Genomic DNA, 24,756 nt, shown 5'->3' with positions numbered 1-24,756 from the left:
CTACCCTTATGCCTTAACAGAGATCCCAGCAGCTACAGACAAGTGCTGTCATGTTAAGGAGATGTTTATAATTTGGGTAATGTCTGCAATGTGCTTTGAAAATTAAAAGCCCTGGGAGAGAGTGAACTTTGTTTAAAACTCCTCATGCAGCCAGCAAAAACCTGCAGGGATGGGCTAAAAGACTCTTCTCCATCCTCGCTGGGAGACCTTGCTGAGAAGTAGTAGGAATCCTTGGCCTGAAGTAAGTTTCAGTGGGAAAATAGTAGAAGGACTTGTGATAGTGATTGCATTTTGATGGAAGTGGCTGTCCTTGCACAGTGAGATTGGTGAGAGGGCAGGGCACCCCCAGTCTTTGCTAGCGAGAGGTAAACCTTCCTCTGTTGATGTTATTTCACATGCGTCTGCCTGTTTCTGGTGGATCCGTGAGGAATGTAAAGCTTCCTAGGGAAAAAGTGAGCTGTTTGAACTGGCCAGTGGCAGCTGCTTGTCTAGCAAAATAGAGGACCATGTCTGAGGGAGATGGGAGAAGAGGGACCCAGAGACAGCTCACAGGAGCTAGATGTGCTTTCAGAGGTCTGAGTGCAGGCAAAGAAAGCCCTTACCAGCAGCAGCGTCAAGAAGCCCTACAGTGTTGGATGAAAGACAGTTTAGTCCTCCTTACTCCAAGGAAGGGTAGTACAACGTGGGCCTTGGGCGGAGGTGGAAGCCCCTCTTATCCGTCCCCTCCTTGACATCTGCAGAAAAGAGGCTGACTTTGGGTCCACTTCAAGAAGGAAGCTTATGCCAATTTGACTGCTCTTTCCTTGGCACTGTGATTTTCATCATCTGCCTCAGTTTGCTTAGCTTGGTGGGACTGTGTGGACAACATGGCCTGGTAGCTGTCAAAACATGAGTGGTGTCATGGTTTAACCCCAGCCAGCAACTAAGCACCATGCAGCTGTTCACTCCCCCCACCCCCAGTGGGATGGGGGAGAGAATTGGAAAAAGAAAAAGTAAAACTTGTGGGTTGAGGTAAGAACAGTTTAACAGAACAGAAAAGAAGAAACTAATAATTATAATAATAACAATAAAATGACAATAGTAATAATAAAAGGATTGGAATGTACAAGTGATGCACAATGCACTTGCTCACCACCTGCTGACCCATGCCCAGTTTGTTCTGTAGCAGCGATTCCACCCAGCCCCACTTCCCCCAGTTTATATACTGGGTGTGACATCACATGGTATGGGATATCCCTTTGGCCAGTTTGGGTCAGCTGTCCTGGCTGTGTCCCCTCCCAACTTCTTGTGCCCCTCCAGCCTTCTTGCTGGCTGGGCATGAAAAGCTGAAAAATCCTTGACTTTAGACTAAACATTACTTAGCAACAACTGAAAACACCAGTGTGTTATCAACATTCTTCTCATACTGAACTCAAAACATAGCACTATACCAGCTACTAGGAAGACAATTAACTCTATGCCAGCTGAAACCAGGACAGTGGTGTGAGTACCTGTTGGCTACCTGGCCCTGCTGGGCACCTGGGGTGCTGGGACCAGGCTCTCGGCACGTTCAGACTGAGCTGCCATACCCGCGGTGAATATGCATATTGAATGGAAATCCTCACATATTTGGTCTCGGGGGGTGGGGTGGTGAGTTTTTTCCCAGAGTTTTTCTCATCACCAGTTGAGTTTTTTCACAGTGGTGCCTATAATCCAGTAGTGAATTTGTGGTGCTTGTAGAGCTGATGGCCTCAGCTCTGCAGGCATCTGCCTTGGCAGACCCCACCGAGCTCAGTGGGTTTCCTTGTCTGGGTGCAGTGACTGGCTAAGTTTCTTGGGGTGAGTATTGGTAAATGCAAGCTCTTTGTCACAGGGAAGCAGCTCTCTTGTTTGGCACTGCAGTGGTTTCTAATTGCATATCAAATAAGAACTGGTGACTCTTAGGTTCTCTTAACCAAGGCAAAAGCATTTATTCCAGGGTTCGCATCTGTTTCTACTTCAGCAAAATAAAAACACTGTTGTGAAAGGAACATGGTTTTCTCCATTATTTGCCTTGTATTTGGGGCTTTGGACCATAGTGCTGGGAACAGGATTATTCCCTTTGTGGTGTTTGTAATACTAAAAATCTGGAGCAAAGCCAAATGTCTGACATGCCCAGTTGCCATCTGCAAGAGAGAATACTTCTAATAAACTATCTCCAGGACACTGGCCCTGCTGCACCCCAGCATCCGCTAGAGCCAGGGGAAATGTATTTCTGCCTCAAGAGCCATATGGGAGAGAGGAGAGCAAGAACCTAGACAGAGCCTTCCTCAGTTCATCCTGTCCTGTCCTGGTGAGAGGTGTCTGAGAATTTAGGATTGTTGTTTTGCCAGACCCTGCTCTTCACTGTGACTTTTACAGGGGAGAAAAGCCCCTGGATTTGGCTTGCAGCCTTCCATTCAGGGCGGCCAGTGGAAACGTGTGGTTTGATGCTACCACTAAGCTGATCAGGACTAGATCCCCCTCCCCTGGGTTCTGTGATGCTTTTACCTTTATCAGCCTTGTGATGAGCACTTTGAGAGCTAAAGTTACTGCAGGAGAGGAGCGGAGGCAGAAGGCTAACTGGGAGCAGAGAGAGCGTAACTGGTATGAGGGGGGTGGGAACAGAGAACACAGGAACCTTGAGAGGCATCAGTGGATCTGAGGGACCAGGGCCATGCCACCAGCATCCCTCTGAGCTGTGTTTGCGGTAACCCCCACCGCTCCTTCTCTCCACAGTGTGCTGAAGGAGGTGTACGCCGCATTCAACCCAGATGCAGTTGTGCTGCAGCTGGGGGCAGACACCATCGCCGGAGATCCCATGTGCTCTTTCAACATGACACCTGAGGGAGTGGGCAAGTGCCTGAAGTATGTCCTGCAGTGGCAGCTAGCAACTCTCATCCTGGGAGGAGGTGAGTGCACTCATGTCCTGCTGTTCACAAGGAAACGGATTTGTCCTCCTGCAACCCTTCCACGAGTGTGCCCTTGGGCTCAGCACTGGCTGGAGTTTAGCAGAGTGACTGCTGGGCAGTGTCAGGAGGGCACTCTGTGGCGCAGTACTGTTTTCACATAGAACTGAAATCCTTGATACCGACAGGTACAAGTCTCAATCCTGATCCTAAGGTCTTGAGTTAACGGCAACTTGGCTCTCCCCTATGAACTGACCCTGGCTTCTCAATGGCACCTCTGATTCTCATCTCTGCTGATCAACCCTTCAGCGCTTCTCTTTAAAAGTGAGCGCTGTGTTCCCAAACCTACCTTGGGCATCTGGCAATGAATGATTTTGTGTGGGTTTGTCGTGGTTTAACCCCAGCCAGCAACTAAGCACCACGCAGCCGCTCACTCACTCCCCCCCCATCCAGTGGGATGGGGGAGAAAATCAGGAAAAGAAGTAAAACTCTTGGGTTGAGATACGAACGATTTAATAGAACAGAAAAGAAGAAACTAATAATGATAATGATAACACTAATAAAATGACAACAGTAGTAATAAAAGGATTGAAATGTACAAATGATGCGCAGGGCAATTGCTCACCACCCACTGACCGACACCCAGCCAGTCCCCGAGCGGCGAATCCCTGCCCCCCCACTTCCCAGTTCCTAAACTAGATGGGACGTCCCATGGTATGGAATACACCATTGGCCAGTTTGGGTCAGGTGCCCTGGCTGGGCATGAGAAGCTGAAAAATCCTTGACTATAGTCTAAACGCTACTGAGCAATAACTGAAAACATCAGTGTTATCAACATTCGTCACATACTGAACTCAAAACATAGCACTGTACCAGCTACTAGGAAGACAATTAACTACATCCCAGCTGAAACCAGGACAGGGTTCAAGCAGGGGCTTGGGAAAAGGACTGGCTCCCTCCATGGTACAACAGGGCTCTGATAGGCAGCGAAAGCTAAGGTTGACTTAGCTCTGCCATGCTGCATAACCAGCCACTTGTCTAGCAGGGAGAACACAGGACAGGCTTTATGCAACAGAGTGTTTCAGAACAATAAAAGCCACTATGTGCCAAGGGGAGCCCCCCAGCTCTGTGCCTGGAGCCATATCAGCTCTAGCTGTTGTCCTTTTCGAGATGGGGGAGATCAGGTATAGCATGTTAAGCCTAAAATTTGATGTGCCTAATGCACTTTGATTTGGAGAGGTTATGAGTGTTCAGTCCTGCTGTGGCATGTCTGGGTATGCTGGGGATGGCAGCTTTAAGGCAAAAAGAAACCCCAAAACTTCTGTCAAAAAATGAGGGACAGCTATTTGTCACTTGTGAAAGTACCAAAGGAGTGTTGTACCACTGCAGCTTGTGGAAGCATTTGAAGTGGAAATTGGGGGACAAGTCAATACTTGAGGGGGTAAAAAAACACAAACCAACAAAAAAACAACGACCAACACAAAGAGAAGGGAACATTGAAGAATATGGTGTCTCTCTCTGTTTTTAAAGTGGTTTTCTCTCTTACTATTGTAGTCATCTTTGCTGGAAAGAAGTCTTCTGAGTTTCTTGCAGGATTGCTTTCAGCTAAGGTTTCTCCCTGTAGGCTCGTGAACTGTTACCATAGAGATGACCATTACCATACTGACTATGAAACCTCATTTGCTTCTAAAGCAGTTGCAAGTTGTACTAATGAGCTTCATATTTGTCCTCTCAAACATGACAGTGCTGAAGAGCTCACCAGTGAATGGCTGGGCATGTGTATTATGCTTTATGGGTCGAAGGCTGGCATTAAAAACTAGGAATCCCCCATCTCTGCTGCTGCCCTTGCGCTTCTCTCTCTGTTACCTCTGAACAGCCCTCCTTGTTGCCAGGAGAGAGCCCAGTGCATGGGGCTGGGGCCTCATGCTGGGTCTGAGATGGTGGCTGGAGGAGCCTGGCCTGTGCCATGCTGGGTGTAACTGGGGTTCAGTTTGGGAGGTCTGCCCTTGCATACAGTGTCATTTGGACCTAGCCTCGTGTAGCCAGCAGGTGCAAAATGCGGTTTTGGGGCACAGCTTGAATGGATGAAGTAAGCTGAATTCATGTAAACTGTGCGTGTTGCCTCTGTGATCTGTTCTTTCCACTAAAATCTCTCCCTCTGTCTTCCCTTTCCCCACTCTTCCCCCTCCAAAATTACAATTCTTGCTGGAGACAGGAGGCTACAACCTTGCCAACACAGCTCGCTGCTGGACATACTTGACTGGGGTCATCCTTGGGAGAACGCTGTGCTCCGAGATTCCCGATCACGAGGTAAAGCTTTGACAAACCCTCCCTTCTCCTGGCACGAGAGCTGAGTCATTCTACCTAATCCAAACGGCATCCTTGCTGCTCAATACTGTTTTGTTGATATGCTTCTGTAACAATAATGCACTGTCCTAGCAGCATAGTGGGTGCTTGTTCCCAAAACCTGAGGCTGTCCGCATCTTTTTGCAAGGGATCTCAGGCACCAATAGACTCCAGTCTCAGATAATTACAGAGAGGATGGGGAGGGGGAGTCACCTGTTTGCTCAAAGAGCTCTTTAGGATGTGCGCACACTTTTGCCAGGAAAGAACTAGGCCTTTCTCAAGGCTTTAAATTTTAGTCCTGCTTTCATTGACTTACAGAAAATACCAGGTGCAACTTTGAAGCTTTTCTGACCAGCAGTCTTGCAGTGGGCTATGAGGCGCTGTTCATGATCGCATATGAGCTCTCAGTTCCAGTGCTGATGCTTTTAAAGTCTTCAGCAGGGCTGGACAGCTGGTTGGAGGGACACAGTCTAGACTGAATTTGGGTGGAATAACTATAGGTTCGTAATAGGTCTCAAACTGCAGATCAGTGTTATTGACCCTACAGAAACAAAACTCCATGGGCAAAGCAGTTCAAGCCTAGAGTGACCACAGAGGAGAATTACAGTTTTGCCTTTGTCTAAGGATCACACGGACCAGTATGCATGAGGAAGTAAGTGTTTGCGTGTATTGAAACTGGAAATTCATCATTATAGAAACTGGTGATTACAGATACAAGATGCTTTTTGAGGGGTGTCATGCTTAAATATGATCCTTTAACCAGGTTTCTGCAGAAGCAGGTTTTAATCTTTCATATATGTGGGAAGTGAAAAGGGTGAGTCCCTCTGTAGAAATTAACGGCTGCCGGTGGTTAGGTTTTGCCTGTTTGTTGTTGCTCTGAACAGTTTATTTGTAGTGTTAATGATTCCTGCACCGAGTGCCCTGAAGGGTAAGAGCAGTGTGGGAATGAGTTGATCGCAGGATGTCACAAGGTGCACAGTGGGGCCCTGTGTGCTCTGGCTACTCCTTCTCAAAGGAATTTGTATCCCGTCCTGGGCTAGCCAGTGCTTGGGCTGCAGGACTGAGCTGGCTGTGAGTTGTGGTGCTGCCAGTGGCCAGCCTGTCTGGGTTCCCCTTGCAGTGAAACGGTGCTTGTGGTTTTGTTTCTGGCGACGAGAGGAGCTGCTCAGGGTTCACCCTGGAGGAACCTGTTCCTGGAGATCAGCCCAGCCTGTCTCTTGGAGCGGTGCGGCAGCACTTGAAGAGGAATGAGCTGAAGCAGGAGGAGAAACGTGGGCAGCTTTGGATGATGCAGTCACCAAGTGCTGCTGTTCCCACTTGGGCACCTATAGGAGAATTATTACACCAGGCTCATAAACAATGTTGAGACCTTTTGTAAGGTGTAATTTTTGTGGGATTTACAAATTAGGAAGGCCAAGGGAGCAGACCATCCTCGTGTGTGATGTGAGCGAGGTGGCCTGATGGGCCCTGGCTCATCAGGCAGAGCAGTGTGCTCTCAGCCCCGGCCTTCTGGCTGCCGCCCGCTGCTCTCCTGAAGGTTATTTACTGGAGAGGAGATAAATGTTGCTCTGTTTTGCACCCAGCTAGGGAGATGTTGTCTCTATGTGATTGTGTGCTCTGGCTGTGCTTGCAGGAATCAAGTGTTTTGCGTGAGATAATGACTGCGTATAGCTAGGCAGCAGTGAGCCTGCGGCACGTTTGGTGTTGGGGCCCTGGAGTGATGCTTGCAGGGTGCTTTTTGAGCACGATGTATTGGGGAGGGAGGTGTTGGCAGCTAAATGAAAGGGACTACTGGCCAGTGACCAGCATAGGGGGTGGTGATAATACAGGGCACTGCTACTGTGGGAGGAGGTCCTGGGACAGACAGAGTCCTCGTAGGCCAGTTTGTAAAGGTCTTCATTCTTTAATTCAATCTTTTATGCGCTTTTCGTGGCCAGGGATCAAAGAGGCAAGCTGTGGCCCTGCTCAGATGCCACAAACTGAACACAGTCACATTCCTAAACTGCCCCTGCCCCTTGTCCCAGGGACCCCAGGAGGGTTGGAAGCAGGAGAAGCAGCAGCTCAACCCTGTAGAGGGAACAAAAAGCACTTTGTACCTGCTGAACAACCTCCGCCCCACTCCACCAACTGCCGCCACTGCTCCCAGAAGTGAGTGAACAGGAGGCCCGGCCTTTCTGAGGGGATGTGAGGCGCTTGGGGCAGGGAATGGGACAGTTTTTCCTTTGAGGAGGGGGGGTGGGGGGGAGGCGGGCAGCAGGGAAAAGCTGTCACAAAGCCTTGATTGTAAATTAAGCCCTGTTGTTTCTTGCCTGTGCACTGGGGCATGTTCCAGTGTCTGCTGGCTGCTCAGCTGGTGTTGAGCTGGGTGCCTGGCCCGGCAAATGATGGTTCCCAAAAGGCAGGAGCTATTCTGTAGAGCTGAAGAGAATTGGGAAGTGGAGTTGAGCCCTCTGTAGCAAAAGCTGTTTCCCCTTCCCAGCCCACAAGAGCTTTCTTCCCAAACTGTGCATCTGAAATTTTTTTCCCATGCACTGCAAGAAAGAGTTGTCTTATGGTTAAGTCCACTGCAAGTGTTTCTCTTTCTCCCTTGGCCTGGACACTGGGCTTTGCTCACGTGACGTGTTGTGATGGTCTTAAATAGCACAGGAATGTGCAGTCTGGAGGGTGGTACCTCCTTCACCATGTCAAGTGAGCAGTATTGTCCAGGAAGCTGTCAATCTGTCTGTCTCCTCTCTGCCACAGTAGCCGATAGCAGATGCAGGGGGACGAGTATAAACAACAGTGTGAACACAGAGTTTCTCAGGGTGCCCTCCAGTTTTCTGTGATGTATGGCCAAGAAGTTTCCTGCAGTCTCTGTATTTGTCCTGTTGGTAACATGTAAGGCTTGGTTTGTGAGAAGGTTCAGCATTATTATGATACTTACATGTTTAAGCTGGTCCTGGGGGCAGCTGTGGGTGTTCAGCACTGCTCCAAACCTGTCCTAGTCAAGTGAGACCCTGGGCAAAAAGAAGAGTGCAAGGCTAACGACTGGCTGTGCACAGCGTGCTTTACGGGACTTGCCGAGTGCACGCAGGAAAGGGGGTAGCTGCTTTTCCAGGGTGGTGCGTTTGGGGCTGTCCTTTTGGTTTCTGTAATTCCTTGCTCTCCATCTGGTACCTGACAGGGCTGAATTGGCTGAGCCTCTGGTTTTATGCCAAGAAGTGATCCAATATGCACCTTCCATGGGGTAACACTAAAGATAGGGGCTTTAATCTCACTGTTCTTCATTAAAATCCTGCCTACCATGAGGCAGGGGCATTACACCTGAGAGCCCGCTCTGCCACCTCAGCTTAAGTTACCTGGAGCAAGTTCATCCACCTCGTTGAATGAGGATGACAGGTCCAGTGTCTGTAGCACCAGGATTTCAGGTGATGCAAAGGTCTGTATCCCTGTAATGGATAGAATTCACGTGCGTGCAGCAGTCTCCGTTTGCGTCATCCGAGTTTTCTGTCTTCTAGATACTCTTCAACAGTCAGGGAGTCATGGTTATCCCTGCCTGTTGCCCCTCTAGCCTGTGTATTATAGTGTGTAAGTCTTACTGCGTGGAGAAAATGTGGTGGGGTTTTTCTGTGTGAGAGGACACTAAAAGATACCTATGAGCAGGTATGCTGGGCTAGTAACAGTTACCAGGACTTTAATTTTAAAAAATAAATTAATTAGAAAATTGCCTGGCTCCTGAAAACTGGACATGGAAAAAAATAATTACTTTTAGATATCAAAATCCCCCTTTCAAAGTAAACTGGCACCCAATACAGGAATGTTCCCTTTTGTTTATGCTCAAGGGCTTTATCTGGTTTGAGATAATGGAAGCAGTTGGGTTTCCACCACTTCCTTTAAGAAAATTTCCACTTTCAAAAAGATTTCCATTGCAGGAAATACTCAGATTTTCTAGCTGGTTCCCTCAGTTTGGTTTTGTCCCAGTATCCCCAGTGCCACCAGGCTGTTCTTACCCAACCCTCAGGGCTTAGACCTCCCAGCTGGAGACTCCAGCAGCTCTTCTTGCAGTGTAAAATTTGGTTCTTCCCATCCTTTCTTCCTTGGTAAAGCCTTTCGGGCTGTCTTTCATTCTCATTGGAATCTGCATCTTTGGATTTAAAGCTTAAGTCTTTTTCATGCTTTGAAATAAAACGGTAAGCAGTGCAGATGTGCAGCAAACCTAGGAGTGATTTCTCCAGCTGATTTGTACTTGGTTGCTTGACAGTGGTTTCGGTCACTGCCTGAATGTCTCTCAGAAAAGAAGAAAGTTGGATTTGGGGTTGCTGTTACTCTGTCTCTGACATAGAGACAAATGCAACAGTTTGTGGTTACTTGGTCCCATGTTTGGCTGAGGGTGTCTGACAGAATGGCTCTGTAATAAGATAACAGCAGCAATAAACACCTTCTTTGACATGGTTTCTAAAGACCACCCTGGCTTGGAGAGGAGAAAAATTGTTTTCCCAGAGTGGAAAGCTCTGGTGAAGCCCAGCTACAAAATTCCCTCTTGATCCGGTCTAGATTTGGGTACTTAAGTAAATGCGGTTCCTTTTAACATGGCAACACTGCTATGCGCAGGAGGCAGGAACCTTGCTGCAGTCGGACAGCTGCAGGCTATCTGCAGTGAAGCTGACGCCCTTCTTGTTGTTTGTCCTGTTTTCCTTGAGATCAGAAGCCATGGCAGACTGAGCAGTTTTAGGCTTGTCTTCACTGCAGCTAATGTTGCCTTTTAATCTGGATGCTGTCCCCAGGCTGGCTCCTCTCCACGCAGACCAAACTGCCTGATCCTGCTCTTGTGGGCTTTCAACTGAGGCTGCAGCCTGGTGGCTGCTTTACTCAAACCAATAACTCTTCCTTGTTTCCATGGTCCTCCAAGGTCTTGTCGCTCATGGAGTATGAACAGTCAACTGAAAACATCGCCAGCTGGATCTTTTTCCTTGTCGGGGGAAATTAATAGCCAGGGCTGATAAACCAGTGAAGCTGTGAAGAGGTCTTTGTGTTGGATGTGATGGTTAGAGCTTGGGACCAGGAGGGTCCAGCTGGGAAAATGCTGTTACTTGCTCCTTTGCAGAGGGCATGTGCAACCTGAGCACGTGAGAGCCAGTGTGTGTCTTCTTCCCAACTCTTGTCTTAGCAGCTCCAGTCTCCACCTCTGTTATGTCTCAGCCTTTGTGTGTATTAATCTATGCCTGGTGAACTTATTGCCCTTGACATGGGAATCCCAGTTGGTTGATGAAACTTATGGGAGAGTCCCTGCCAGGTGCCTGTGTAGCCCCCATGTTGGGGCTTCCTGTGGTTCAGCTGTTCAGCACATTGCTCTGTCTTCCGATGAGGGATGGCATGGGCTTTGTCATGCACAAGAGCAGGAGTTTGAGATCTACTAGCCTCTCACCCTTGAGTGGATGTGCAAGCCCTGTCTTAAGGCCGGCGTGTGGCAGCTTGTACTGGATCATGTTGTGCTCCTCCCCCAGGAAAGAGTGTTCCTCCAGGGCTGGGAACCTCCTGCTTCTCAGGAGCACTGTTCTGATTAAATCTGCAAGGTACATACAGGTACCAGTCTCTCCTGGAAGCCTGGAAGAACAGTCCAAAATATCCGTGTCCAACGGCAGCTGCACAGAGGTCCTTAGCAGAGGCAGATGCCTCTCTAATAAGGCAGCTACAAGAAATGCTGGTGCCTGAGGTCTGGAGAGAGGTCACTGCAGAGAGCACAGCAAGACTGTGCTGATGCAGCTCCCTATATGCAGATGCTGATGGGTAGAAAAATCTCAGGCCTGGCTTCTTGAGACCTCTATGCTGTTTAAGGGCAAAAAAAACTGGCTTCTTGCACCACCACTTGCTAGCCCCTTTACGATGAAGAGCTGCATATGAGTGTGGCAGCACATTGCGCCACACACTTAACGTCCAGGTGAGAATGGTGGAGTTTTGGTTTGGGGCTCTTAAACTCTGAGATGCCATGAGAGTGCTTGTCCAGGTGTTTGGTGGGTGGCTATGCGGAGAAGGCAGACTCCATCAAGCAATTCAGTGCCCCGCATGCAGGTGTCCTCTGCCTTCCCTCAAGGGTGTCCATGTGTTGTGCAGTGTGCCTGGGGCCCTCCTCCTGCCCAGCTGCGTTTCAGCTTGGATGTGGGGATGGCGGTGTCTCCTCTTGCTTCCTCTGAAGCATGGAGAGGGGCATGTCAAGACTTTGCTCTGTTTAAAAGCCACAGAGTGAACCAGGAGAGCGTTGTGTTAACAAAAGCAAGCTTTATCCCACTGCATCCATAAGATGGGCTGTTGCCTTGTGGTGGGCTTGGACACAGGATGACACTTCCATTCTCCACCTTTGCCAAGGGAAAAGGTTCCCAGCCACTGGACAGGTTTGCTGAGGGATGCAGGCAGGGTGTGCAGTTCAGTGCAGTGTCTCTACCACCTGCCTTGGGTACAGATGTGAAGGCACATGCTGGCCCACTGAGCGCTCTCGAAGCTACTTGCTGCTCTTGCACTCCTGTGCTTTCTGTGAGGGGACCTGAGTCTGTTAAGTCAAACAGCTCTTTGCAAGCTTCCTGTAGAAGGGATGAGCCAGCCTGGGAGTTGACATCCAAAGTCATTGAGGGCCTTTTGCTCTCTGGCTTCTCTTCATGGCTCTGCTTTGCAACGAAGCTATCTGGGAGACAAGTCTTTGCTGGTGACAGTTGTCAGAGCAGAAGACAGTAAGATGGTTGATGGCAAATACAGCTTTTGGAGGACATGGTTTGGAATAATACTTGTATACCATCCTTGGGAGACGTAGCCCAACTTGCTCTGCCATTTACTGAACTTAAAATACACTTTCCATCTTTTCTAGCAGGCTCATCTTGCATCAGAGCATGACAGAAAGCAGTCAGATGCCAGGCAGTGCTTTGCCGTTGCCTTATTCCAGAGCCTGGACAAGCTACATTGCCGTGTGATGTTCGCACCTGGATTTTTGACTTGACAAGTTAGTTTAAACCTTATGGACCTCAGATTTTCAGGGGAAGGAGTGCCTTACTATGTATTCAATATGTGACACTTCACTTTCATGGGAATTCTTCTGTTCCCTTTTCTCACTCCATGAGTCATTGCATTTAGAGAAGGCTTTTTTTTAACCCTTAGATGGAACTAGTGGAAGGTAACGAAGTTCCTCACCTTGCTGCTAGTGCCAGTTCCAGGCTAGCACTTTGTGGGGCAGCCTGTTTCTCTGTGATTAAGAATGAGATGTCCTCATCTTGCATTAATCCTGCAGAGATTGCTAACAGAAACTCCCAGAGAAGCTACAGCTGACTGGTTTTGTGTATTTTTAGAGTCCTTCTCATCAGTGTATTTTACCCTCTATAATCTTCCCACGAGATGCTCCAGGCTGTCTGGGTTGTGCTATTGGGATGGGTTGGCATGTTTAAGGTAAACTGATGGAAGCAGATTTGGCAGGGGGAAAAGTCATGAAGGAGGAGAATTGGTTTGGAGGCTAGTGAGTATGAAATATTTACACAGCTATGAGATAATCTGAAGGGGAAACAGCATGTGCTTTCTGTGTATGTGTACGTATGTATTTGTGCGCACACAGGGCTGTTGTCTTTTTGTCAGATTCCCAGGGTTTTTTCTGCTGCTTCTGGCAAAGAACCACTAATGGTTTAATAGCTTATCAGCGCCTGCACACAGAAACAAAGGTTGGTACTTCCTGATTTTGTGTTTTCTTTGCTTTAAATAGGAATTCCCATTCTGATTAACATGAAACCTGGAAACTGAGCTGTCAGACCAGTCAGCTTTTTGAGATCAGTGCAGAATTCCTGACTGTGAGCAGCTTGAAGGCAGTCCAGGCACTGTTTTCCTGCTGTACAACCCCAGGGCTCTGCTCGCCTCCTGAAGGAAACTCGTGAGAGTGCGTGACCCAGGACAGATCATTGCTGAAGCACCTTGCTGTGAAGTGGCTAGATTGTACTGCTCTGGATGTATTTCTCTCCATCAGCCAGGTTTGGCATGCTTTTTCAGTGATGACGGGCCAAATTCTACCCAGTTATATTCAGCATTTTGCTTCTCTTCCAGCATTGAGGGGTTTGGGAATGTTCTTTACAGCTCCAGGTCTTGGAATCAAGTTACTATGAAAGTCGGTATTCAGAAACATGGAGGTCTTTTGGTTGTTCTTTTTTGTTCTAGAGTTTGTAGAGAAGGGCTTGAAAACAAGACAGCTGTGGTCTTGAGATCCAAAAAGCATTTGACTGAGCAGCAGTGTAATGGTGTTTAAATAGTCTTAGGATGTCTGGAAGGACCAACATAGAATTTCTTTGAACATCCAGTGCTGATGGCGCAGTGGGTCATGGTCCCCCTGCAGCAGTGTCCACCAATGAACTGTTTCTACTAAAGTCAGGGACAGAATTTAGACTTTTATAAGATGCCTAATTTTTTTGCTATTGGCGTAGTACTTGTCAGATCTGGCATTATTCAGTAGAAAATATCCTTCCCCTTTAAGAACATTATTGTTTTAGCCTTTTTTTCCTCTCCTCTTTGCCTTTTTCTTTCTCTATTTCTCATCCTTTTTCCTGGCCTCCATGCCTACTCTTTTCTTCCTCCAACACTTCTTTCCCTGCAGTCATTCCACATTCCCATCTCCTGAACCATTACTCCCACCCTCTTTCAGACCACCAAAGCACTCGGCAGTCATGCTACTACACTTGGCACTGCTCCTTTCTCTGGGACACCCCACTGATGGGAGGGCAGACATTAGCAGTCCCAGGTATGCCTCCCTCTGGTTTAAACTTGAGCTCCTTTTGGCCTGCTCAGGGCTTTAGCATTGTGCATTGGACATTTGTGATTCTCAGTTTTGGCATGCCTGAGTTTTAAAAGGGAGCAGTTGTGAGTTTCTGGGTGAGCTGCTGATTAAGGGGAGGATTTTTAGCTTACCTTGTGAGTCTTGGTTCTCAACATGTTTTTTTTTCATCCCTGAAAATGACAGGTTTTTTTCAGAGATAAAAAAGATATATTTTCACCTGCTACAAAAAAATGGATGAGTGAGTAGTGCAGGCATTTTGTTGTTGCTGAAGCATGAGCTTGCTTGCTTGCAACATCCTCCTTGTTCTGAGAGGGGAAGAAACAGAATGAGTCTTTTCTGCAGCACTGAAAACCACCTCTTGAATCCCCTCCAGACTGCAAGAGAGTGGATACAAAGTGCTTGTACAAATGGTTCTTTTGTACTATCTTTGGAAATATTAGGGTTTAAGCCTCTCACCTCAAAGACAAAATGGAAGTTACTGGTTTGTTTTGGTGGATTTGCCTCTCTGGGTCCCTGCAGTGGTCAAACCTCAGTGGATTCTCAGGTGCTGCTTGTTGTTTTTGTCAATTGATGAGTGGTTGAAAGAATTTCTTTTGTTAGTGTTTCCTCAGAGACAAGAAGCACCTCTAGCTGCAGCAACAAGAGGTGGTCCTGTCCTTACCTGCCTGGCTGTCCTACCGCCAGTGCAAGGCAGCAGAAGTGGGCAGGGGCTCCTGCCACTGCCCCTGTGCCCTGCCGGTTTGTGTCTCAGCCCTTGTGTCTCAGTCTGTGACCTGGGGTGACTGGACATGTATTTTCTTCTGCCACCTGCACAGGAACCTGCGGTAGAGGGGTAGGAATGTTTTGAACAGCTGCAGCTGTTTGCTTCAGAGCACCTGCATCAGTACTCTTGGATAAGCCAGTTCAAGATTTACCAGGCTTGCCCTGCTGACCTGCTTTCTGGTGGATGGTGTAAAACACAGCTGGCCCCAAGCTCTTCTGCGTGACTGCGCTCTGCAACCCATACTGAGTGGCTCAGCACATAGAGCTGCTCTACAGGATATTAGTCAGTTAATACCAAAAGCTTCTCAACTGCCATAAACCATATCAGTGCAAAAGTTGAGGTATTTTTGCCCTTTAATGTAGGCTTTGAAATGCAGTTGCATGAAACTGTATTGGTGCGCTGTTTCACTTGATGCCACAGAAATGAGAACATGAGGAAGTGCAAAATCATGCCTTCATCAGGATTAATTGTGCCTTGTGTCCCAGGTTGGATGTGCTAGGCCCAGGTACAAAGTCCGCTGTGCCACTGCCTGTGTAACCATCAGGTTGTGCAGCCAAGACCAGTTACTGAGAGGTGTGCATTTTCCATGTGCTTTTCCACGGATGCTGCAGTCAAGATTTTCTGTGTATTTCCTTTTTTCCTGCAAATGAGCCAGGTTACTTGATTTGTGGAGTCAGCGGGCCTTGCCAGTGGAGCCTGTGTGCTCTGGGAGTAGCTGTCTCCTGTTCAGACTACAAGAGCAAACTCAAACCAGACTAGAGACACCAGCTGTCAGTGAGGACTTCCCAAAACATGTTGGCTTCTTCTGCTGTGGCTATTTTCAGTCTTTCTAAGCAGGAGAAATGTCAGTGTTCTCCTCTTGTGTCAATATTTCAGCAGGGGCTTTCCAAAGCAATCTCTGGGCAGAGGTGAAGAAAGGAAAATGTTTAGCTATAAAGGAGTTTACTTAAGAAAACTGTGAAAATAGTCTGCTTGAAAAATATACATCGGTCCTTGGGCTGGCCATGGAGAAGCTTGGAAGAAGGAGGGCTAGCCTGCTAGTTAGCTAAGCATGTGCTCCCATGCTGCGCGATACAGCTAGGAAGGGTCCCATTCAGGCTAGCCCTGAGTCCATCTCTGATCTGAACAGTCATGGTAATGTTTTAATGAGCTAAGAGCCACCACAATGTACTGCAGTTTCCTGCTGCCCCATGTTGGTTTGGGGGACAGATGGGATCTCATTTGCACAGCATTGAAAGCATAGATCAAAACCCTGACTCACTAAAAAGAAAAGATTTTTCCATTTTTTCAATCAGCTGGCTGGGTCTGCAGTGACTGACCACTGCACAAATGAGCTGGTGCAGCTGTCAAAATCTGCCTTTTACTCTGTTTTCAGTGGAATATTGTGTTGGCCCACAAAAAAGTCAGGGAGGCAGCATGTTGCCTGCCCTGACCCAGCTGCCTTGTCCATTCTGTGTGAATAGCGCATGTACTTACAGAGCAGGCAGCTCCTTAACACTGTGATTCACAGGCTAGTAAGCCCAGCATGATTTCAGGTTTGCTTTCAAATGCTGAACTGTAACCTGCAGCATTCAGGGGACACTTCATTTTCCTTATCAGTACTGGCATGTTGAGGTCTTCCTGGAGAAGCCCTCATTGCCCCTGCTAGTGCAGAGATGTCGGTCTTAGGTTGCCAGATCTGCCACCTCCAATCTCACCCTTAAAGAAAACCCCAGCCCTGTGCGTCATTAATCACTGGGGAGACTGTAATGCTGTGAATTTCCCTATCTTTGGTACAAAGTCTGGACTCTCCACGGAGTAAAGCTCTCCAGGGCTAGCAACAGGACCAATCGCAACTTCACTGCGGAATTTTTAACCCTGGTGTGTCTACTTCTTTTCTCAGTGCTGCGTGCTTGTGAAATAAAACTGCTGGCAATAATTTGTGATTCTACTTTATCGTGAAGAGCCCACATGCTGCAGATATTCTCATTCAGGCTTGGCTGCACGCTGTTGTAGTACTCAGCCAGGAAAGACACATTATTAACCTTGAAGCACACTGATTTTTCTCCTTCTGGGTGTTTCACAGTCATGTCAATGCAGCACTCTGCAAGGTGGGGCAGGGAGCTGAGAGGAAGGATATCTGATAGGCAGCACTTGAATTTTGTTCATAAAAATCTCAGGTTTGAAGGTAACCATGTGTAAAATGAGTGTCAACAGCTTTCTCAAATAAAGCATCGGGATAGATATTTGACTGCTTTTGGCTGCACAACTGAGCTCTGCTTCCCAAGCCCTTAAATTGGTAGTGGTTGCATACTTCAGGTGGGCACAGACACAGCAGAAGCACCTCTTTAATGTAGTTAAGCTACATGTGCCCCTCAGATGGAGAAAATGTTTTTGCCTTTTTACAAAGGGGTACCCGTGGGATGCCCTCCCTCCAGCCTCAGCCAGCCAGAGACCTCTCTTCTGACTCTCCTCTCCTCTTCCCTGCAGTTCTTCACAGAGTACGGTCCTGATTATGTGCTGGAGATCACACCGAGCTGCAGACCAGACCGCAATGAGCCACAGAGAATTCAAGAAATTCTTAACTCTATCAAAGGTGAGTTGTCCAAGCCAGCACTCCTGCTTCAGGCTTACAGGTCTTTTTAGAGAGGACTTCAGGAAAGCTCATTGGAGTCTTTCTCACTGACTAGAAAGGTGAACCACATTCACTTGACTGCTCATTGTGTACAATGTCATTTGTTTCCTGCTTCACTTGGGATTCTCAGTCTTAGTAGCACATCAGCTGAGAGCTGTGGGTCCCTGTTAGCGAAAGTTGCCATTGCCTTTCCTCTGGCTGGGCAGAGGAGCATGGGGCCTCGTCCTTATTAGAATCATAGAACAGCCCAGGTTGTAAGGGACCTCAAAGATCATCTGGTCCAACCTTTCATGGGAAAGGGAGCCTAGATGAGATTATCTAGCACCCTTTCCAGTCGCATCTTGAAAAACTCTAGCAATGGGGACTCTACCACGTCCCTGGGGAGGTTGTTCCAGTGACTGATTGTTCGCACTGTAAGAAATTTCTTTCTTGTAACAAGGTGAAACCTCTCCTGGTGCAGCTCATACCTGTTGCCCCTTGTCCTCTCCATGTGGCTCCTTGTGAAGAGAGAGCCTCTGTCCTCTCTGTAGCTGCCCTTCGAGTACAGAAATACTGGATACCGAGCCTTCTCTTCTCCAGGGAGAAGAGACACAACTCCCTCAGCCTTTGCTCATAGGGCAGGTTCTCATCTTCGTGGCCCTCCTTTGGACCCTCTCCAGTTTGTCCATGTCTTTTTTGATTTGTGGGGACCAGAACTGGACATAGTACTCCAGATACAGCTAACAAGCACTGAATAGAGTGGGATGATCCCATCTGTATCTCTGCTAGTAACGCCCCTGCAGATGCTGCCCAGCATCCAATTTGCCTTCGTTGCTGCAGCGGCACACTGCTGGATCATGTTCAGCTTGCTTTCCCCCAGGACCCCCAGGTTCCTTTCAGCAAGGCTGCTCCCCAGCCACACAGACCCTAGCCTGAACCGGGATCTTTGGTTATTCTGTCCCAGGTGCGGGACCTTGCCCGTGTCATTGTTAAACTTCATGCTGTTCTTGTTAGCCCACTCTTCCAGCTTGTCCAAGTCTGTAAGATGGCTCTCCCTTCTGATGTGTCCACCTCAGCACCCAGTTTGGTGTCATCAGCAAACTTGGTGAGGTTGCTTTCAATCCCATTATCCAGATCCTTTATGAAGATGTTGAACAGTGTGGGGCCCAGTATCAATCCCTGGGGGACCACACTTGTGACAGGCTGCCGGCCTGAGTAAAAACCATTGATCACCACCTTCTGCGTGTTGCCTGTGAGCCAATTCCCTCCCTACCTGCTTTGCAGACTGCCCATCCAATCTGTGTCTTGCCAGTTTGTCCAGGAGGAGGCTGTGGGAAACAGTGTCAAACACTTTGCTGAAACCCAAGTAAACAACATCCATTGCTCTCCCCACATTGACAGAAGATGGTATTTTGATGTAGAAGATGACCAGATCAGCCTGGCATGATTTGTCCTTGGTAAATCCATGCTGGCTTTTCCCAGTCACCTGCTTAATTTGGTTTGTAATAGTTTCTAAGAGAACTCGTTCCATGACTTTCCCAGGGATTGAAGTATGACTAATGTGCCTGCAGTTTTCTGGATCCTCTTTTGGGCCCTCCTTGTAGATGGGTGTGACAGTTGCCCTCTGCCAGTAATCAGGGGTATCCCCTGATCTCCATTACTTTTCAAGTATTATAGACAGTGGCCTTGCAAGAATGTCAGCCACTTCTCTTAACATAGATTTATGTGGGTGGAACCTTTTGCAATAGGTCACAGACCACCCATCCCTGCTGGTGGGTGGACACTTGCATTGTCCAGCTATGCAGGTAAAGACAGAGGTAGAGAAGGTATTGAGAACCTCTGTCTTGTCAACATTATTAGTAATTGGTTTCTCTGCCCTTGTTAGCAATGGGCCTATGTCTTCCCTGGGCTTCTGCTTACTGCTTACATATCTGAAGAACCCATTCTTCTTGTGTTAACTTGATGTTTTGCCACTCAGAGGGACCTTGGCAGGCTTGAGAGGTGGGCTCGTGTGAACCTCATGAAGTTCAACAAGACCAAGTGCAAGGTCTTGCACGTGGGTCGGGACAGTCCCAAGCGCAAATACAGGCTGGGCATGAGTGGATTGAGAGCAGCCCTGAGGAGAAGGATTTGGGGTTGTTGGTTGACAAGAAGCTCAACATGACCCAGCAATGTGAGTTTGCAGCCCAGAAAGCCAACTGTATTCTGGGCTGCATCAAAAGAAGCATGACCAGCAGGTCAAGGGAGGCGATTCTCCCTCTCTACTCCGCTCTCATGAGACCCCCCTCTGGAGTACTACATTCAGCTCTGTGGCCCCCAACATAAGAAGGACATGGACCTGTTGGAGCGAGTCCAGAGGAGGGCCACGAAGATGATCAGAGGGCTGGAGCACCTTCTGTGATGCTATGATTCATTCGATGAGATTAAACACTTGCTGGATGTGGTTGTGGGTGTCATCAACTTCAGACATATGTGCCCACAGAGGCTTCCTACAGAAGAGGGCAGCTAATTACAGCTAGACAGAAGAAGCTAGGGCTGTGAGCCCAGGTCTCAGCCTGGATGCAAGGAGGGTACCATGGCTGGGATTACCCTGTCAATAAGAGAGAAACCCCTTAGTGGACTGCCTGGAGCTGGGCGTTAATGTTTGGATGTAGGACAACCTGGAGGCTATGTAGGGCTGAATGAGAAGCAGATGCTTTCAAAGAGGATATGTTCCAGCTGCTTCTGATGCGTGGTTTTCGTTCCCTTTCGTACCACGGTGTCTGAATTCAAGAGAGGAGAGCTCACATATTTAGCCCTTCCCCTGCATCATGGCTCGCTTTTCAGTTCCCCAGCCTAGTTTTTCCCCAGCCTCTCCAGTCCCCAGCCCAGTTTTGACTCCTAGACTTCCTTCCCAATTGCTGACAGTCGCGTTATCACACCTTGGTGAACTACCACTTCCCATGTGTACACTCATCACCTGAGTTACAAGACTGACATAGGGTATTTTACCTTCTTCTGCCTCTTTAGTTTAAATCACCATTTGTTGCATCAAAAGTCCCAAGTTCTGTATTTTTATGCTGTGAGCTCAGGTCCTCATCCTGCATGCAAGTTCGGTTGGAGCTTGTCAGTTAGAGAGTGAACCCTGCAACACAAAAATAGCCCTAGCACAAGTCTTTTCTCTGAGACAGTGCTTTGCCCTGGAGCAAAGTTCCCATCCTTTGCTCCCGAGACAACAGGAGTGCTCCGATTCGGTGGAAGTAACTCAGAAAACAGCCATGTCTTCTAGTGTCTTACAGAGAGATGAATAAAAGGCAAGACTCTACGCTTGCTGAAGTGGGCTTGTAACATGGCACACTACCACCTCACTTGGATCACATTCAGGCAGTTGTCCCCAAGCCTGTGTGAGGGACCGCTGCCTGGGAGGAGGTGGAAACCTGCAGGACTGGTCTGTGCCCATCCTTTGGAGATGGGCGACTTCAGCGCAGGTCTGTTGAAACACTTCTTTGGGAACGTTTGGTCCACCACCTGATCACAACTGCTTGTGCTTTGTTACATACAGCTCCCCCACTCCTTTTCTCTCCTATGCATGATGATTTTTGTTTTCTTTTTTGTCGTGCTGCAAAAGAGCAGTCTTTCTCTTTATTGTCATCTGTCAAAGTGCTATCTGGGGCATGAGGCAGTTACAAACCCTGTTCCCAACAGATACTTGACTTATGGGCTCCCAAGGCAATTGCAGCTTAACTAGACTGGTTTTCCCTGCGGTGAGTTTTCCACTGCACTTATAGTGGCAGTACCAGAGGAAGCAGGAGCGAGTGGGGTAAGGAGGGTCCTTTCCCCTCGGCAGTGAAACGGTGATGGATGGAGCAAGGCAGAACTGCAGCCCCTACTCCAGGCTGTACAGGGGGATGTGGCACTGCCAGCCCTGGGGGAACGGGCCTGCTGGGCGCAGGGCCGGGTGCTGGATGGACTGACAGCAGTAGAGCCATGGCTCCTGCTCTTGACTGTTGCCTCCCAGCATTGCTTTGCTGCCTGCTTGGCTGTGCTGGCAGCTGCTGGACTTTCCATCCCCTCCTGCTCCAGCAACTGTGGCCCCAACTACCATGCAAAGCAGTAAGTGTGAGTGCAGAGCATCCAATGCCCCGGCACGCAGAAAAAGTCTTTATCATCTGCTTGGGATGTGAACCACCATGTCTAAATGGAAATTGTGGGTGAGGAAGCAGCAGGGAGAGGACAGGGACTGCCAGCCCAGCCTGCAGGCTCTCTTTAGCACACTTAACTGCTCCAGAATTGAGGGTTGGCTGCCAGGCGCTTTGCCCAGGGTCCCACAAAGCCCCAGCTACTCTTTTTATTTCAGGCCTAACGAGAGACCCTGGTCTGCCTTTGGCAGGAGCGTGTGTAGCGTCCTTGGGACTAGCTCCTGCAGCACTGGCCTCCCTCCATTGGCCCTTGGGGCTGAGCCAGAGCTGCTGTGCTCTTCTCAGAGCTGCCTGCAGGGCTGGGCCTTGCCCGAGGGCAAAGGAAGGTGGTTCCCCACCTGATCTCCATGCATGTCCTCAGGAGCTGGGACAGTCCTTTAGCCAGGCAGGAGACTGAAAGCTGTTGGAGTCCAGGGCACGTGGTTGGGTCAGCCCTGCCAGCTCCTGCCAGCCTTGTTCAATGCCCTTGCCCATCTGTCTTGTCCCTGTCCCCAGGAGAAGCTGGGGGCAGCAAGACAGGGCTTGTAAGTCCTTTTCACTCTCTGTGCATGTTGTGATGTATTGGTGTTAGAAGCAGAGTAGGAGGAGGTGGGTGGGAGATGCAATGCCATGGATACCCTGGAGTGTCCATTCCCAAGCACAGGCTAATCCTAGGGAGGGGATATCCCCCCTGACCTGTCCAGGAGGGAAGGAGGAACAGCATTGCTTCAGAGCTGGAAGGGAGGGATCTATGCTGTGCACTCTTGGCAATGCATCCAGCCTGGAGGAAGGACAAGGCAGCAGGGAGTGAGCATGGGCCCCTCTGGTGCTGGCCCATGAATCCTGAACCAGCGATCAGCCTGCAGGAGAAACTCATAGCAGAAGCAGTGGCAGGATCTTTGGTAGTTCCCGAAGTCTGGCTCAGAGGAGGGCAGCAGCCTCTGAAGGGAGTGAGGGGCCAGCAGGGACTGGGGTCTGAGCTGAGCCTGGGTTTCCTGTATCACTGCCCAGTCTGTCAGGTGTAGGGGTGGCACCCCTGCCCCTGGCCAGGCCACTCCATCAGGCTGAAATATCAGTGGAAATACCCTTTTCTGCCTCCTTTTATTTGCAGGGAATCTGAAGCATGTTGTTTAGTGGAGAAGGAAGGCTCAAGTTTCCGCAAGAGCATTTCCCGTGGGGAAGACAGCGTGTTTATTTGAGCAGCTAGTGAAATTTGTGGCTGTGGGGGAAATTTGGAAGAAATTACTGTTGATTGGTTGATTTTTTTCTCTTTAAAGAAGAAAAGCTGCCACTGCACACGATGAGCACTGTGGCTGTCCCCAGGCAGGAGTGTGGGCCCTCCAGCCACAGCCTTCCAGTGCTGGCAGAGCCTCCCTTGCTCCTTTCTCTTTCCTGTTTTAACACCACAGAGTTTATTCTCACAACTGGTTTTAAATGTTTTTTAAGAGAGGGGCTCCTCAGACCTGTGAACCCTCCCCAGCTGGCAGGAGCACGGCCTCTGAGCTGCCAACCCAGGGAGTGGTACTGAGGGCCAGCCGGGGCCTGGGCCACAGGCTGTGCCTCTTACCCACAGAAAGGCACAGCTGTTGTTTTTTTAACTGGGATTTTTTTTTAAATAAAGTATTTGAAATACTCCTCCAGCCCTTGCCTTTCTTCCTGCGCCCACCCTGCCTTGCCAGTGCTCTTTTCCACAGCACTTCACATGTTCAGCAGAGGTCCCGCCAGCACTGGAAAGCAAAGATCTGCACTTGCATTTGTGACCGTCCCTTCCAGCCCCATCACGTAAGGCAGCACAGATACCTCCCCCCCCCCGAGCGATGGGTGGGCTCCTGAAATCCTGTGCTGAGGGGCCAGACCCTGGGGATGCTCTCCAGAGTGTCGAGGGAGATACAGGGCAGGGTGGCTACTCCTGACCTGAGAGATCTCAGATGAACCTCCAGATGCCCCAGTGCCGTAAAAGAACTGCCACTCAGCCTCTCAGCAAGGGGACAGGTACACAGGTATCTGGGGTAGATCCATCCCGGTGCCTCAGGCTGTGGAGCCTGGCCTCTGCTGCCCTTGTCCACTCCTTCACCTGGCCCACGGAGCTTTTATTTGTGCTGTTTCTTTTTAAAGATGTCCAGTTGCTGTGGGAAAGCATATTTCCTGTTGCTTTAATTAGATTATGCTGGAATAAATAGCAAGACGAAGGGGCTCCCAGCCTGGCCTGGCTTTGTTGTGATCTCTTGTTTTTCACTGCCGATCCAAACAACAGGAAATCCAGTGTGGAGGGAGTTCAGCTGGACGTGGCTTCCATGTCCCCCGGAGTGACTCCTGACCCCCTCCCTGCTTCCCGCCGTGTCCCCCTGGCGCCTGCTGCAGTGGGGTGGGGGGAGACCGGCGTTGTGTGGTGACTGCTGGCAGAAGGCTGGCACTGCCACTGGCACAGCAAAGGCTCTCAGTGCCCAGGGGAAATGTCAGCCCTGGGGATCATTCAGCCAGAAGAGTGAGATAGAGAGAGCAGAGAAGCTGGCCGGCTGCCCCCTCCGACCCACATTGGGGCCCCATGTGCTCTGACCCCGCACCAGGCACAGACAGCCCTGCAAGCCATGGGACCTGCTTCAGGAACACCACTGGGAAAACAAACAATAGGAACCCCCCCAAATATCAAACACTGTGGCACTAAATGGGGTTTAGGTGAGGTGCAGGGAGAGCTGCACCCGGTCATGGGACTGTAGGGATATGGCACCCTAAACCAGGCAGGTTGCCCACCCACAGACAGCTGGGGAAACTGAAGCACAGGGTAAAGCACCTCCTCCGCCATCTCTGTCCACAGCCCTAAATGCAGAGAGACAACTGGAGCTTAGCTCGGTGCAAAGCAAGAAAAGTGCAAAAGGAGGGACAAAGGCTCGGGGGGTACCCCCAGTGCCCCCTCAGCTGACCCCCTCACACCCAAATCCCCCTCCAGCCAGCTGAAGGCACCAGCCCACATCAACCTCGCCAGCCCTGGCACCAACTGAGCTCCCTTCTTGCCCCCCACCCGGGATAGGAGTTACAAGGGTGTCCCAGCCTGGATGGGGGGAGGCATGGGGGTTCCCACCCAAGAGGTTGTGAGGCAGGTGAAAGAACATGGGGCAGTTGGGGGTGTCCAGGCTGGGTGGGGAAGTGTGGGAGGCACCCGCCTGGATAGGGTGACATGGCGGGTCCCAGCCCGAACGGGGAGGACACGGAGGGGCCCA

The 24,756-nt window shown here is 49.4% G+C and overlaps 1 protein-coding gene across 6 annotated transcripts in view; it reads left to right on the top strand.

Moving 5' to 3' along the window:
• Positions 1-23,136, top strand: part of HDAC8 (histone deacetylase 8) — a 36,439-nt gene extending 13,303 nt beyond the window's left edge. For 2 of the 6 annotated variants that reach the window (XM_010567081.1, XM_010567080.1), the window contains 4 exons: positions 2,737-2,909; positions 5,122-5,216; positions 17,258-17,363; positions 22,650-23,136. In XM_010567081.1, the coding sequence (XP_010565383.1) occupies positions 2,737-2,909; positions 5,122-5,216; positions 17,258-17,363; positions 22,650-22,672 (397 nt within the window). In that variant the 3' untranslated portion in view covers positions 22,673-23,136. Of the gene's footprint in view, positions 1-2,736; positions 2,910-5,121; positions 5,217-17,179; positions 18,027-18,665; positions 19,445-22,649 lie in introns of those variants that run through there. The other 4 variants (XM_010567078.1, XM_010567079.1, XM_010567076.1 and 1 more) reach the window with 4 other exon arrangements.
• The last annotated feature ends 1,620 nt before the right edge of the window (positions 23,137-24,756 follow it).

The sequence above is a fragment of the Haliaeetus leucocephalus genome, unplaced genomic scaffold (genome assembly GCF_000737465.1).
Source record: "Haliaeetus leucocephalus isolate CR32 unplaced genomic scaffold, Haliaeetus_leucocephalus-4.0 Scaffold226, whole genome shotgun sequence".
In the NCBI taxonomy this organism is placed as follows: Eukaryota; Metazoa; Chordata; class Aves; order Accipitriformes; family Accipitridae; genus Haliaeetus; species Haliaeetus leucocephalus.
This window is presented reverse-complemented; position numbering and strand designations above follow the sequence as displayed.